Raw genomic sequence first — 16,123 nt, 5'->3', positions numbered from 1 at the left:
TACACAAGGACCAAAAAATGCCAAATGCTTTTGAGTGAGTCATATTATGATGATCTGATTAGACTGTAACAATAATCATCTAAAATGCATTGGCTCATGGCCAGCTCTCGCTTTTTATGTCTTTCTTGGTCTGTTTACGTTTCAATTTTCTTTGTTTTCTAATTCTAACTGTTGTATGCTCCTTTGCTTTACGTTGCACATGTTTACCTTCGTGTATGAAAAGAGCTCAACAAATAAACTTGCTTTGACATATTGCTCAGCCCTAATGATGCAGGATTGTACTCTCGGTACGCTGGTGGCCTAAGGGTGAAGCTGTCGATTAGCTGCATGCGGCTGTAAACAAACCTTCAACAATGACGGCATGGTTGGCATAAGAGGCAAAGATCCATGTTCCATTTTTTCTGCCCATGCTAATACTCAGAACTAAAGGCTGTGTTTAAAGTAAAGAATGCAGCTTTACTGTCTTCTCTGCTCCTCCTCAGAACATATAAATCTGGCTGAATATGAACAGCCCAATCCCATTTTCTGCCCATTATCAAAAGCCATTTTGTAGGAAGTCATTAAAAGCAAATGTAGATTAGGCAGAGCAAGAGAGTGGGCACACTGAAAATAAATGAAAGCATTTCATTAGCAAAAAGCTCGGGCTTGGAGAATAAGAGTGGGATTTCCCATCAAACGATTTCTCTGAAAATCCATCGACATTTCTTCCCTGTTACATATTCAGGATTTACTCTTGACCTCTGAACTCGTTCATGTTGCCGTCCTCAGGTTCGAGAGCGAGACCTCCCGATGGTCACGCACACTCTGTCTTCCGAATTCACTTTGTTTCGAGTGGTCAACGGGGAGACTGTTGCTGCTCACAATCTGGGGGTGACCAATGGCTTTGTGAAACCAAAACTAGGTAAGAGTTAACAAAATAATTCAATATTTCTGTCTAGAGAAAAGCTTAATGCTTCCACCCTGCCTTTAATAGCCTTTAATGTGGACTGCCATTTCAATATTTCTGCCAACTTGAGGGGGTCCATGGCCAATACTTGGGCCAAGACGTACAGGTTACTGGTCATTGTTTATTAACACAGATCCATTTTTAAAAAGCCAAATTGTCGCCACTGTGTGGTTCTGCACAGATGCAATCTGCAATGCGATTGGACGATAGTATATTGATACTGAGATCTCTGTAATCGGAAATGGGTTTTGCAAAGCACTTACAAGATGTTGTCAGACTTGTTTCTTCAACGTAATAATCTCTGCATATTAATTTGTGCTGTTGCCCAGACATTAAAGTGGACCCATTATGTTAATTTCCAGCTCAATTTTTTTTCTTGGAATTTATTAAAGTATCTCTTTAAAACGAACCTTATATAGTACAACCTCGGTTCATTCAAGCCATTATGACTCCGTTCTTTCTCCCTTTGAGACCACTTTCTTTCGATTGGCTGCCCCTCGTGCACAGAATGTTAAAACAGCAGGTGGGTGGGGCTTCTGTGCTCACACCCACAGATCACCATATTAACATCCGCTCTCAGTGGTTAAGTGTTTACTGCACGCTGAAGCTTGTCCTTGTGGCCCACATTTACAGTATTTAATATGAGCATCAACAACTGGAACAGCATGTATGTAATATAATATAATCTGCCCCCCTTTAAGACTAGTCCCGGATTAAAAGAAAATTTAAATGTTTCCACTACAGGAAATGGGATTAAAATGTAATTATGCTTGTTTCTCAGCCCTGAAATAATAATACGTTTGTTGTGGATTTGTTTTTATTACGGGTGAGATGCTTACATTTTAAGTTTTATAAATGCGTAAACTTTTTCAGCACTGTTTAAATATAAAATGTGCAAACATATACATCAAATTGTGTCTAATTAACATTAATGTTTAAAGGTTTATTTATGATTGTAGAAACGGATGTTGGATAATCTCCACTTAAGTGCATTGCGGCGCTTTCAATTACACAGCACACAGTCTTTATCGCTGTTCATACAATTTGTAAGTGTTTTGTTCCTGTTGTTGTGCAAGCTGAGCTCGAAAGCTCCTTCTTAATGTTGGCAAATGCAGTTTTCAAGCTCACTTTTTCACCCAGCACAGACAAGGGAAGTCTAAACTAGCTCAGACGAATGGAAAAAGGATGATCAGAAAATGTATTGCCATGTAGTCATTTATTAAGAAGCCTCCTAAGCCCTCATGTATTATCTTTTTCAGTGCCCCGTCCTATCATTCACCCCTTATCCAGTCCCAGCAACATGTTCTGTGTGACCAGCCTGGACCCAGACACACTGCCCTCTGTGGCCACTCTGCTCATGGACGTCATGTTTTACTCTGGAGGGTAAAACATTTTATTACTTCATTAAGGCCCTGAAGGCCTTTTGCATGTTTTGCATGTTGCCAGGATTCCACTCAATCACTGAGAACATAGGACAGCATCTCTTTATAGTCTATTAATCAAATGTAGGATGTTACCTAAAAGGGATAAAACAGCAATTTAGCTCATTAAGAGAAGTTTGGCCACAGTGGAAAGTAGTATTCAGTTTTTTTTGTTATCTAATTATCTAAGTTAATCTAAAGTTATCTGATGTCTTCTGCTGGAGCCTTGTCAAGTCTGAAAAATTTTCTTTACTGCCTTCAATTATATGGGTATAAAAGGGTATAAAATTCAGGAAAGCTTATTTTCTCGAGAATAGACTATTTTCACTTTCATTTCCTAGACAAGGAAGGAAAAATTAGGAGATGCTAAATGGTGGCATTTTGGGAAAATGTTCTGGAGCTCAGCCCACACAAGAGGCTGAGTGTCAGAGGCTGAGTGTCAGAATATGATGACCTGTGATGCATCAATTTGAACCCTTCTTTCATCTTTTATCTTTTTCACACATTAATCATCTTCATGTAAGTGCAGCACCAGAGCGTAAGACTAACCCCACACAATAATGAGAGAATAGTGTAAAATGATTCCATCCATTGTGTGTTAGTCTGCATAATTTGAGGGTTGTTTTTTTTTTATACATATATGTTGTGTGCAGTAATACTTTAATTAGAGACCTTTTAGGTCCTGTCAAAGCAGGCATTAACAATGACTGCTTCATTCCACTTAAATGAGGCAATTTTAAGGCCTTCCAAGGTGTTTTGTGTTCACTCACTGAAATGGCTCACTAGGATACTAGTATCCTAGGATACTCCTAGGATACTAGGAAATGTAAATTACAGCACTTTCAATGGGCATTTTCTTATTTTCTGGCTTTTGACAGTCAAAACACCTGCTGTGAAATAGCTCTATAAACTAAAAGGGAAAAAAAAGGAAGTCCCGGTCCACGTTGTTGCACTGCCACCATCTCTGATTATTAAATCAGTGTTGGTGTGGCTTCTTTGAGTTGAAAGTCCAGCTTGACAGGGCAATCAAGTTGAAATTCTAGCTTCCGATTTCAAATGGAATATGCCAAAGTTTTTTAAAAAAGCAAGAAAATGTAGGATTTGTTTTCCTCCTTAGAAACAAGATCGAGAGGTACTCAGATTCCCATACTTGGGGCAGCAACTCCTCACTGACCCAGATTGGATATTCCACACTTTGGACATTTAGTGATATTTCGTCATCAGCTGCTCTTACCATCAGTATGAGTAAAGAAAAAAGCTGACTTGAACATGTACTCCTTGGCTGACTAACCACCTCTGCCTTACATGACGAAAGTTGCGTATACATTGCGTGCACTTTGAGGCTGGCTGCTAGTAGCTTGCGGACAATCCAGGGTCCTGTTGCCTAGGTGACCTTTAACTTCTTTACTAGCAGCTTATATGCCAATCGATGGTATTTTTCACTCTCATTGGTTGTCCCTTTATCACAGGCCCCGCCCACTTAATGTCTCTAGCTGTAGTTGCTTGAAGATATCAGATGTCTTCCACTTTCTATGGTCTCTGATGGACACATTCGAGCGAATCGCTTCCAGTGTGCACATTGTTTAACAGATAGCAGTTCTATGACCTCATCAACTCTCACTGTTAGCATTGTTAGGGAACCCAAGGACAACATTACACATAGGCACGGACTTCAAAATCTTCTTTTTTTAAATGGAAAACCCTGAGTTCTTCAAACAGAACCCAGTCTACCTACTCAAGCTGTTAGGCAACACAGAGAGTTGAGGACCGTTTCGAGTTCCCTTGCCATCCATTCACACTCTGGCCTTTAAGACCCTTTTTATTTCCCTCCTGTGTAAGAGGACACACACTTGACAGTCTGCAAAGCGGTGCGTGCTTGTTGCAGCCAAAAGAAAGGTGTAAAAGTTAACTGGAAATTAATCAAAGTGTCACAGGTCCAATCAAAAACTGTATTGTTTTTGTCTTTGCCAGGCAAAAAGAGTCTGGAGCATCCAGTGAAGACTCGAACCACATCCGCTTCTTCTCCTTCTCCCTGATCGAGGGCTACATCTCTCTGGTCATGGATGAACAGACAACACAAAGGTAGAAGAAAAACACCCACCACCACACTGCTGTTGTGTAATTAACTACACTTGTTCTTTTAAGGTTTTGTTGTCTGTTAATCGCCAATAAAAGGGCAGCTTGTATTCATGCAGGGGAGTGCGTTTCTGATTGTTGTTTGAGGTGGTGATTAGTTTGTTGCTAGGCAATAAGCAGAGCTATTGGGTGTATTGCACATAAGTCACAGTGGGTTTCAGTCTGACTCATCTACTCCCTTAGTTTCTAACAGTGTACACTAATTAAGCAGGAGGGCCATCAAGGAACTTGAGCAGCTGCAGGTCCCACATGGTTTCTCCTGTGTTAGCATCTGATCAAAGGCTGCCAATGAATTAAAAAAGGTCTGCATTATATTGGTTCGTAACATCTTCAATCCATGTGGAAGTAAAATAACAACTGGAGTGAACTTGAATTGTTAAGTTTAGATTTTGTTTCTGCAGCATGTAGGTCAGCAATGTCCCCACGTTTTATGTAAGACCGAATGTGTTGCCTTAAAGGGATGGGTCACCCAAATTACTCTGCTTTACAATGGCTCTTTTCTTCAGTGCAGCAGGGTGCACAGCAGGCACAGACTTTAGCTGTTTTTGCACTGTGCTGAGTGGCTAGTGGCTTCTTCTGATGCACCTTTATCTGCTAACCATGCCTGGTGCCATAATTTGTTAAATAAAGCAAAAAAAGGTCAAATAAAGCCACTCTTGGAAAACATTTAAAGATGACAGAGTTAATGAAATACTGGAACTGAATGATTTAATACTGTGTTTATGATGTCTTATTATTGGTAACAATTCAGAAATATAGAAATTGTATGACCACACTTGTGTTGCTTAAGTGAGTAACTTAACCAGCCTTTATGTGGTACAAATGTATTTTAATAAATACTGAAGCTAATATAATTGTTCTGGTTTTTTTCTTCCAGGTTTCCAAACAATGTACTTTTTACCAGTGCCTCTGGTGAGCTTTGGAAAATGGTTCGAATTGGAGGGCAACCTTTAGGATTTGGTGAGTTTTTTGTTGCTGTAGTAATGGATAGAAGCAGGCCACATGCTACTACAGATTGATGCCAACAAAGCACATGTTCAAGTATCAAGATCAGCGTTGTCAGAACTGGTTTGATAACCATCCCAGTGTGTAGTTATCCAGGTAACTGTGGGTTTAACACAGAGTCTTTAGCATTAAAAAGGTGGTTCGCTTTTTATCAGGGTAGATTGCCATACTAACTGCAGGTTATACCTGAGATAAAAGATTAACAGGTATGAAATCACCACTGAAAACTGTGTCACTGTTCCTGGAAGATCTAAAGTCTTTATCTAACCCTAAACAGACAATAAAAAAATACTATTTCCAGGAACTTTTTCCTGTTGCCCTTTATGTATGATCCTAAAACAAGACACCTATTTGTACTTGTAGTTAACCTATGTTTAAATTATATTTTTCATATTTATTTCTTTTTTGCTGTGAGACCATTAAACACCAGGGCAGCAGGTGAAAGTACAAAACTGCACCTGTCTTACACACACCTGAAATTTCATGGAGTAGTAATAATCTGTCAGATTCCCCCCGCGCATAAAGCTGCAATACCGAGAAGTCTGTGAACTTACATTTATTTGTATTTTTGTCGGCTTTCCTTCCTGGCTTCAAATAAATGAAATTTTATTATTGCTGACCAAATATGTGGGTGTAATCCTATAGTTTTCCTCCCAGACACACTCAGACTGCTGAGACAAATCTGCAGCAGCTGTGTTGTTTTATAGTTTTCCTTTGTAAAGTCGGTAGACCTTCTCATTTTTCTGGTTGGTTAGAGGCTTATGTTAGTTGATAACCACCTTCATATAACAGCTTACCTGAGCATCAATAATCAGGCTAAGTGAAGCCTTAGCAGACAAAAAAAACGCAATAGTTAAAAAGCCAGAATTTCACAAGAAGACCTCAGACCTGGCTGCTCTAATCAGGATAATAAATGTGTTATCATGATTAATGTGTATTGTATTTATCAACATGCTTTAATGAGTTGTAGAGTGGTTGTGGGGCCTGTTGAGAGTTTAAAGAACGTGTCTTTAATGGTCTGCAGATGAGTGCGGCATCGTGGCTCAGATATCAGAACCGCTGGCGACGGCTGACATTCCAGCTTACTACATTAGCACCTTCAAGTTTGACCACGCCCTGGTAAGAAACAGTTTCTACTGCATATGTTTGGTTTGTAACCAACTTGTTTGTAATTGTTGCGCTGTTTGGTTGGTCTAACCAGTTCATGACACCTTGATAGACTGTATATAAAAGATGGACATGCATAGCATCTGGGTCTGAAGAGTGAAGCCAGTGCAAAGGTGTTTTTAAACTTGCATTCTTTCCCGTGGCCAGCAGGGGGTCGCTTGTCTAATTTGTATAGAAGTCTTTGGGAAAATGGCTTTGTGACTCCAGTAAACTCTTTCTTATTGACTTAATTCACTAGTTTCAAGTCAAGATTTTTAGTTCTTGCTTACCACTTCCAGAAAACCTTCAACTTGAGGCTTTAACCCTTTAAAGCCGGTCGGAGCGGGCACGCTCTGTTTTGCATAACTATTTTTAAATCCCAGTAGCTCTGCAACCACGTGAGCTAGCGCAATAATTTTTTTTCATATGAAACCGGAGGAGTTGTACTTACATCTTATGCCATCAGCTTGTCCTAGGTCACAGTTTCCTTCCACATATAGTTTTGCAAAAACTGCATAAAAAGCACTTGCAGCAACAAAAACATAATATTCCAGAAACACACTTTGCCGATCCGATCAGCTGTTCATAACACTTCCTACGTTGGAATAGACGTCAGCGCAAACTTTTGCATGTCCGCCATTACCTGTCCGAAACCGGAAGGGACGTCATTTTCGCGGAAATGTAGTTTTTTTTTTAACAATCAGGGCCTCATGAGCCTATACTGGTGTTTTTAAAAGTTATCTTTGACTTTATGACTTTCTGTGTCGTTTCTGGGATGCTTAGGACTCATACTGCACTGCTGGAAATAGTTTCTTTTGATACATATGCTGCTTTTTTGCAAATTTGCATTATAACATTTATTTTCGTTTTTCCTGCAGTGTATAAAAATTGGTGTATTTCAAAAATAAAACTATGAAGACACTCAAAATAAATTTCCTGTGGTAGGAAACTATTTTGTGCAACTTTTTTGTATTTACAGTTTTGAGGGATAAGCCTCTTAAATTTCTCTAACTAGAAATATATGTTAAAAAAGCAAAAACGATTTTCAATTTTTTTGTAGTTTATTGCACTTTTTTGCAATTCATGTAATTACTATGCACTTAATGCATACATATTATTAAAATCTGGGCTATAATGGTTGTATGGATGTATAGCAACTTGAAATGCTCCCAAAAATGGCACTACAGCATGTAAAAATATAATATAAGCTCTGGCGGACTTGGTTCTATGGTAGGTCTTAAAGGGTTAAGAAGACACTAGGCACTGATCATAGCAACTATGTCCATCTTTTATATACAGTTTATGGCATCAGCATAGGCCCTAAGCAGCTGGAGAGAAACTGTTTCAGCTTTTTCAGATGTTTTTGGGGCCATCAAAAACATCTGAAAACACAATCAGAAGGTTCTAATCAACTACTTTGCGTCTTCTTCAGGTTCCTGAAGAAAACATCCAAAGTGTGATTGGCGCACTGCGGACTGAGAGTGCTGCACAGTGAAGGAAGCTGGAGAAAGCGATGACGACTACCATCTCCAAAGTCATTTTGTTTAAAAGTTTATCATGTCCAAAAAGTGCCAAGAGCTTGCTAGCGGACTACTGTGGGTCAACTCTGAAAGGAAGGACGGAGGGAGAGAGGAGGGTGACAGTGTGTTAGGGAAGCCTTTGTTACTCAACCATTTTCTTTACTCCCCCAACTACTCTTTGCCTTCCTTCGTGCCCAAGTCCCCTCCACCTCCACGCTCTGGTAGTTTTTGCGTTAGTTTACCAAACTGTCTCTTTTCTTCTCTAAAGCTGCTTCTTCCCACTCCCTGACCCTCCTGAGCACCCTACTGTATTAGTTACATAATTCCTCTCATGGAAAGATGACGAATGTACTCTCAAAGCAAAATAATTATTATATATAGTTATCAAATTCTCCTTTTTTTGTTTGCTTTGTTTTTCCACAGGTCATTTTTCTCAGTGCCAAGATGTTTGAATGCCTAAACCGATGCCTTTGTCTAAAATACTGCACATGTGCAATAGAAGGAGACAGCCAGCGTTGGCGCTTGTTTTTGCTTTTTAGTCGTCGTTGAACGTGTTTTAATCATCGATCTGACTATTGAAGTCCCCCAGACTTATAATCAGTCTGGCGAAACGTGAAGTGAATCATTTATTTTGTGCATTTAATAAGTTACATCCATGCACACTGTGAGCAATATGATCGACGGGCCAATCAGGATCTGTAGATTTGATTATAGGTGTCATTTTTGTGAGAGGTTGTTGATTTCTTATTTGATTTTGGATAGGATATAGAAAACAAAGTTCCCAGTTGACGTATTCTTAATAACTTCTCCCACAGCGTCACAATCAGTTCAAAACGTCTCTTATTTTGAGCCATTCCCATCAGCCTCTTCTGCACACTATTTGTTACCTGAAATGGTCAACGTGGTCCTCATTAGACCTCTGAAACACTATCATGTGAGCATTACAACCACTCCCACACTAACCACTATGTGCCAAATTTAGGTTCAGTTTGCCACAAAATTAAATTTAAGTCTGTACTATCTTGTGAGGGTTTTAAATTAGCTCTAAATTGTTATTTCTCTTTGTTCATATTGTGTCAATTAATCTAATTTAAAACATAAAAATTGCACACTGAAATCAATGTGGGTTTTTCTTTTTTTATGGAGGGTCACAAAGTGTTGATTAAAAACTCCATCCAGCCATTCTCTTCCACTTATCTTCCTCATCTTTCAAACTGAGTGAGTATTAATCAGCGGACGTGAAGAAACTGATTTTAATTGGTTTAGTTTGTATTAAAAAAAAAATAAGAACACAAATTTAAAAATGCAAATAAATAGCCATTAAAAAGTGTGATTTTTGGCCCATTTTGAGGCGATTTTTCACTCGTGCGACCGTCTTGGGGATCGGCCTCAGTTTAGCTTTAATCGTGTGTCGTGCATTGTGTAGTATACCTGAGAAGCGATTAACACCTCACTTCATGTTACCAAGCTAAAGGTCACATCAGAGCATCCTGACCTATGAATTTCTAACCCCTGCGATTCAGTCGCACAGTTTGAGCGCGAGCTGAATAACGCGACTGAAAGAAATCACACAGTGTATGCCAGTTTTAGTAAAATAATCAGTGCAGATCTATACCAGGCACATAAAATTTCAAATTACCTTTACAATCTTCCTCGTACCCAGAAATATATCTGAAACTCCAACTGATATTGATTTGATTGATGGATTTAAAACAAAAACCCCAGAAGATAATCTTTTGAGGTGGATTTGTGATCCCGCCATGCATTAACTTTACAATGCAGGTCTGTGTGCAAAAGTATGAAAGTAGAGGCTGCGGGGAAAAGGAGGGAGCGGCTACCTCCACCCTGTCAATACTTCAAATAAGCGCGTACCAACAACACTGAACACGGTAAAAATAACAGAAGTTCCTCCACGAGCATCTGTCTCATTTAAAGAAACCGTTCACTACTAAATAGTTGCTTTTGATGGCAATCGTACTAACAGCATGACCCGTTTTCCAACTGCCAAAAACTCATGTTTGAGAGCAATTACGCCGACACTTGCCAGTGACCGTGTTGCTCACAGTGTGCATTGGAGTGAGAAACGCTGAAAAGATTTGCATCGACACTAGTCATAAATTACTGAGCCACTTCCATGAGCTAGAATAATGTCAGTGCAAATGTGCTAACATAAGCTACGGTTCACACAGGGGAAGGAAGGTTACACTCCGAGCCCTGGTGTCCATTTTGGTCTTGAAGCTGCCCCTCTCCTACTCCAGTCTGCACTTTAATGCAGGTCCCACCCCCACAGACCTGCTGTACTGATGTGAACACAGAGAGGGCTCTTTTCTTTAGCTAGATCTTATCCACATGGAACGATTTCTGTTGGTATTAACCGTTGGTGATGATGTTTTTGTTTTCTTCTCTTCACACCACCTTCCACCTATCTGCAGCCTCTCCTCTGATCACATTTGATTAGTAGATAATCTGTATTTATCAGTGTTAAAACATGAGGAAGGTGTTATTTCTTCTGATTGCATTTCAAAGAGAAAGCCTTTCATTTTGAAGCTTCTTTTGTGTGGGGGGGGGAATAAATGAAAAAAAAAATAAACTAGCTGTTTTTTGAGCTGCTTGCGTGTTCACTTTTCACCCATGTGTCATTTTACTGTATTTACTTACCGACAGAGGGGCTGTATACTCGAAGCAATAACTAGTGATGTCGCCTCCCCATCTTGCCTTCAGAGCTCCAGTTTAGCTGTGAATGAGACACATTTTTTTCACATTTTATTAACACAAATGTATGAAGTGTACCGGCCATGGATGAATTAAATGAGTGGATATCACATCCCCACTTGACCATGCTAAAGATCCGTGATGACATGCTGAGTCATCCCTCAGGTCTTGCGCTCTTCACCTCTGAGTCAGGCTGGCTGCTGGCAGTTGACTCTTTTATCTGCCAACTTAACTGCCCTGTTAGCATTACTCACTGAGTGGTGGTAGCTAATGCCAAGAGGGGACAAAGCACTAATTTTGCCTTCATTGCGATACTTGTTTATTTTGCTTTGCATTTTAATGAGTACTAAAATGAAGATAAAATTGCGTGTTCAACTCTCAGGGGTGCAGTTTCTCTTTGCATGATAAGGACCAGCATGAGGGCTGCCACATCTATGGGATTATCCACACTAGGAGAGCGCTGACTAAGCCCAAAGCACATGTGACATGTCCCCATGCTGGCAAAGATGGCTTTTGCACAGCATTACACACTCCTCTCCAAGTTTAGCATCCCAGTTTCGACCAAGGTTGAAGAATGGTCGAAAACCACCTGCCCATCTTCCCCGATTAGGTCTTTGAGCTAACAGCTTCATGTAGCAAAGCCACTGTCTATCCATGTCACTGTACAGCACATAGACAGTACAGAGGAGGCTGGCTTAGACAACCCACCGCCTGTGGAGCCATTCCACAACCATGGAGTAGATGGCCACTCAGCACTTCCAACAAGCACCGCATATTTTCAGCAACTTAGCTGGAGATAAAGGGCTCAGGCAGATAACTGCAGATGCAATGAGCTCGGTCACTGGGCTGCAGATGTACCAGATGACGTGCCTGGCAGAGAATTAGTCACTGGTTGGTTCCCCCAGGCAGCCAACTGGACCTAGCAGTGCCATCTCTGGCGGTGTGTGCTCCAGTCATTGAGATTCTACATAGCTGACCAGGACCAGAGTCCAGCTACAGGCCTTCACAGAGACCAGATGCCTAGAAAGAAGAAGCCTTAGTCCACCTAAGTTTTGTTCAGCAGTTTCTGCACTTCCCACACAATTGCCCAAGCACAAGCCCCCTGCATACACAAATGCTCTTCCATTGCAACTGTTAAGTCTGGGTGCATTAAAGGCTCTGACGACAAACAGACGTTCATGCCATTTGTCATTGTTCTGCTCCAATAACAGTGCTTCCAACAAGCTGTGTGACTGTACATATTTCCTTGTGCAAATCAATACAAAATATCTACATTCAAACTATTGCAAATCATCAGTCTGCAGGTCACATAAACCAGGTCAGGCAGGCGATGTCTTTCTCCACAGACACATGGGAGGTTAACGGTGCCTCACCTACAGTGCTACAAGTTAGCTGACTGCCTGCTCACCTCCGTGGCACGCTTGTGCCCTCTTTCTGTGAGTGGCGAGAAGAATCATTGCTGCAGGTCACCAGTTAGCATAGAGCACCAACAGTTTTTATTTGCTTCAGGGTTTCAGAGCATATTCCTCGAGGGGAATGGTAATCTCATGGACCCCTTATAAAGGGGTTCCTGTGAGGGATATTCATGATGCATGTTGGTGATCACTGCATGCTTTTGTTTGGTTCAGTCTGCTGGACACGACGGCTCCTTCAGTGGTTAATTTGATCCTTTCTCCTGGGTCTGCCACGCTGCCTGGCTGCTCTATGGGGAGCGTGTAAATGTCCCTTTCTGCAGGAGCTGTACAGAATGACCAGACTGAAAGGGAACAATGTGTTATGACTATAACTTCTGTTCTCTGAAAGAGAAGCATAAATGGGCATATCAGGACATTAAAAAAAAAACAAACATTAAAATTGTCCTTTGCAGGTCTTAAAATTAGTTAAATACAACAACGCATGACATATCACACCAATTAAGAAAAATGAAGCCCAAATGAGAAGCAATATGTGAAAAACTAAGTACTTCCTATGATTCAGTAGCTTCTAAAATCACTAGCTTTTATTTTTGCATTTACGACATGCGGCACTGCTGCATGTAATCTGAAAAACAAACATCGTGCAGACCAGAAGTGAAAGACGTCAGTCGTGTGCCTGCAATGACCCACCAAGCGCAAACAGCAGCAGTGATGCTATCGAGATTTTCATCAACAGTCTTTGTTGCATCATTACGACAGCGCTCCAGCAGGGGTTTGTTTTCCACTGGTGAAAAGACGATTTTCAAACCCTCTCTGGGGTGTGACGCACTCTGAGGGTTAATAAATATATATTTAAAAAAAATAAAGATCGGTGTTATTTTGCATTTGAAAATGAACATTTATTCCAGCAACTCTGAAGATCATTATAATCCTAGACTATGAGTCATAATGGTTTTTGTAACTCCATGATCCTTCCTTTATGATCTGCTATCTCAGAAAATGTCTTCAGAGAAGACAATTTGGGATGTTTTTTAATGTTTTTGGCAATGTTTCAGCCCTTTTCTCAAAAGTAAAACTTTCTTTATATTTTCTTTGTAAGAAGGAAAGTTAGGACAGATTCTGTGAAATACACCTGTACATTTACGCCCCCCAGAGCATGAAATGTAGTCACTTTGGATTCTTACTTCTAGCTTCACATTTCTATAACTAATTTCTGATGTCAGGAAAGTCAATCTAGTACAGATAGCCCAACACCTAAATGTCTATGTAGAGAGTAAAAGGATACAGACCACAACAAAACACCAAAACGTGCCATTTTGAGTAGCAGTACAGGAAGATTTCCTCTGAAAATTCCCACTTTTTTGGAGAATATACGGAGAAGGGAAAAATGGCAAGACTTTACAGGCTTACACGTGTAGGCAGCTCAAAGGTGCCAAAGCCTACAGGTTGTCAAATGGTCACAGTGTCATAGGCTGTACACATGACGTAGCGCACAAAGCTAACATCCGCTGTGACATCAGAAGGGTGCACACTCCGCTCAAAGCCAAATATCTCCATCTTTTATGTACAGTCTTCAGGTTACATCTAATGTTTGTTATCAGCTCATCACGAGCCATTAGCTGCTGATCACATGAGAGACTTAAGCTACACAAAACAAAGATATAAACCCAAGGCTCAAGTGTTCCCGCCTAATCTGAGCCAGTGTAGGGAAAACCTCATCATACTGTAATGAGCTGCTTTTTAGGCTCATGATTTATAGGTGGATCAACATTACTGACACTAATAAGTGTTTATAAAGTTATAAAACAAAGGCAGTTTTCTCACTGATTTCTATAAGAAATGGACTTCTTTTTGCAACGGGAGCCTCCTACTGGCCATTTCAAAGAATGCACTTCCTCACTGGCTTTACTTTTCAGACCTGGAAACCTACATCCATCTTATATACAGTCTGTGGCTAAAATCTATTTTTTTTTTAAAAAGTGCATTGCTCCTCTCACCCCACTCTTCCATTCTTTGAACTTGATGCTAGCCCACACAGGTGCTATAATGAATGATCTGATTTAAATTAGAACACAGGAAACACATTAGTGCACACCCTACCTTTCTCTTGGTCTCTGTCTTCCTTGCTGGGCTTTTTCTTCCACAATGCCCACGCTCCACTCCAGCCTGCAGAAAATGGACAGCAATTGACAGCAGGGAAGACTGCAGGTATATCAGTTGTCTGTATTATCTGACCTGAGTAAACAAAGCAGAGAACAGCCAGGCCCTTGTTGCTCTGCATGGGTGGGCCCCACACCACCACCTCCTCTCCTCTACTTCAGCACACAGAAGGGGAGGAGGGCTCATCCAGCTGCAGAGACCCTCTCTGCAGAGCGGGGTTATAGGAGCAGACACAGTGTGTTAGTGTTTCCACTCATCATGATCATTTTACACCTTACATAATCTCACGCTGCTCGGCACGGCAGTTCACTGACATGCGGTGGAGACGCTTGCTTGCTCCTCAGCTCCCACTCACAAAGATTAAAATTGCGAGCTATAAGTCAAACAGAGAGGCATCTCAGTGCCGCTAATTGAAATGCATCACTTTCATTGTGCAGAGCTGCAAGGTCGCATGGTGGGAAATCTCCACCCACAGAAATGACAAATCTAAACTTTACGGGCGACACATTAACAGCAGTGAGTCAGCGCTTCATCTAGACCAGGCTGTAATGGCAACAACCACCACACATTTTCCTACGGGGCACTTGAATCACAACACACACACAGGTGTCACCTTACAGGGCTTCTGGGTAATTAAACCCAACATTTCTTTTACATTTCCCTGCAATATTGACCAACGAATCACACACTGTACTTTTTCCAATTGCAGAGATGTTTGCGGCATCTAGTTATCAAGCATAAGACTGGATGTGGTTCATTGTATTCAGTGTCATGTGTCTTTTGAAGCCTCAAATTTGGTGAGGGTGAGGTTAGAGTTGAAGGGCATATGCAGAACTCAGTGCAGCTTTCAGAAGATAAAGAACCAGACACAAAAACTGTGTCTCTACCGTCTTCCTGTGACGGAAAAAACCTGATATGGGAAAATGGTAACCGAGCTTGCATCGGTAAAGCCTTCTCCATGACAGCTAAGAAAACTACATGCATAATTTTGGTTCAGCATCATCACAGACGTTAGTGCTGCACCTGGTAAGTCACCAACTGTGACTAGAATCATGCAGACCCTTCTCACTGTTCTACAGGTGCATCTGTGAAATAATGCCTCCTCCTAAACACCAGATGTGGGTCAACTCATCTCATAATTTGAATGGGATATTAAAAGTGATGAATGAAGTTTTGCAAACCGAAGCTTCTCCTGCACGTTCTCAAATCCTGCTCTGCAGACGGTCGCAGGTCGTACGTTTTATGCTCACTCTGTAATTTTGCGTAAATACATTTCCGGGCTCTTCAGAGGGCCGTCAAGTTGTCATAATGATAAATGGCCCAGAATACAAGAGCTCAGCAAAGAGAACAAAGCAAAGCAGTGCACATCGGGCTGACTTCAGCAATACTCCGTGTTCTGTGAGAATTAAAGTGTCCATCATGTTGATATCAGGAAACCTGAGTTAAGAGTCGAGGTTAAAAATCAGCTTAAAGAGCACGTGTGAGGAGTCGGATCAAATCAGGTAACAATTAATTTTATGGGTTCATTTCTTACAAGTTTTTCTTTCCTACCAATTCACCCGTTTTCTAAACCGAAGTTTGTTTCACTGTATAGAAAACAAAGATGTGCCATTTAATAGTCAGGTGAACGGATAAGATTGGACAACGATTAAAATTAGTCAC

General features: G+C 40.8%; 1 protein-coding gene across 2 annotated transcripts in view; it reads left to right on the top strand.

Moving 5' to 3' along the window:
- The window catches only part of castor2 (cytosolic arginine sensor for mTORC1 subunit 2), a 30,111-nt gene extending 19,332 nt beyond the window's left edge, over positions 1-10,779 (top strand). For both annotated transcript variants that reach the window (XM_087847497.1, XM_087847498.1), the window contains exons 5-10: positions 769-901; positions 2,206-2,329; positions 4,339-4,449; positions 5,381-5,463; positions 6,533-6,627; positions 8,087-10,779. In XM_087847497.1, the coding sequence (XP_087703623.1) occupies positions 769-901; positions 2,206-2,329; positions 4,339-4,449; positions 5,381-5,463; positions 6,533-6,627; positions 8,087-8,149 (609 nt within the window). In that variant the 3' untranslated portion in view covers positions 8,150-10,779. The remainder of the gene's footprint in view (positions 1-768; positions 902-2,205; positions 2,330-4,338; positions 4,450-5,380; positions 5,464-6,532; positions 6,628-8,086) is intronic.
- Positions 10,780-16,123: the final 5,344 nt, after the last annotated feature.

The sequence above is a fragment of the Neolamprologus brichardi genome, chromosome 10, assembly GCF_056152115.1.
Source record: "Neolamprologus brichardi isolate AB-2024 chromosome 10, ASM5615211v1, whole genome shotgun sequence".
In the NCBI taxonomy this organism is placed as follows: Eukaryota; Metazoa; Chordata; class Actinopteri; order Cichliformes; family Cichlidae; genus Neolamprologus; species Neolamprologus brichardi.
The sequence above is the reverse complement of the archived record's forward strand: the minus strand, read 5'-3'. Positions and strand labels throughout refer to the sequence as shown.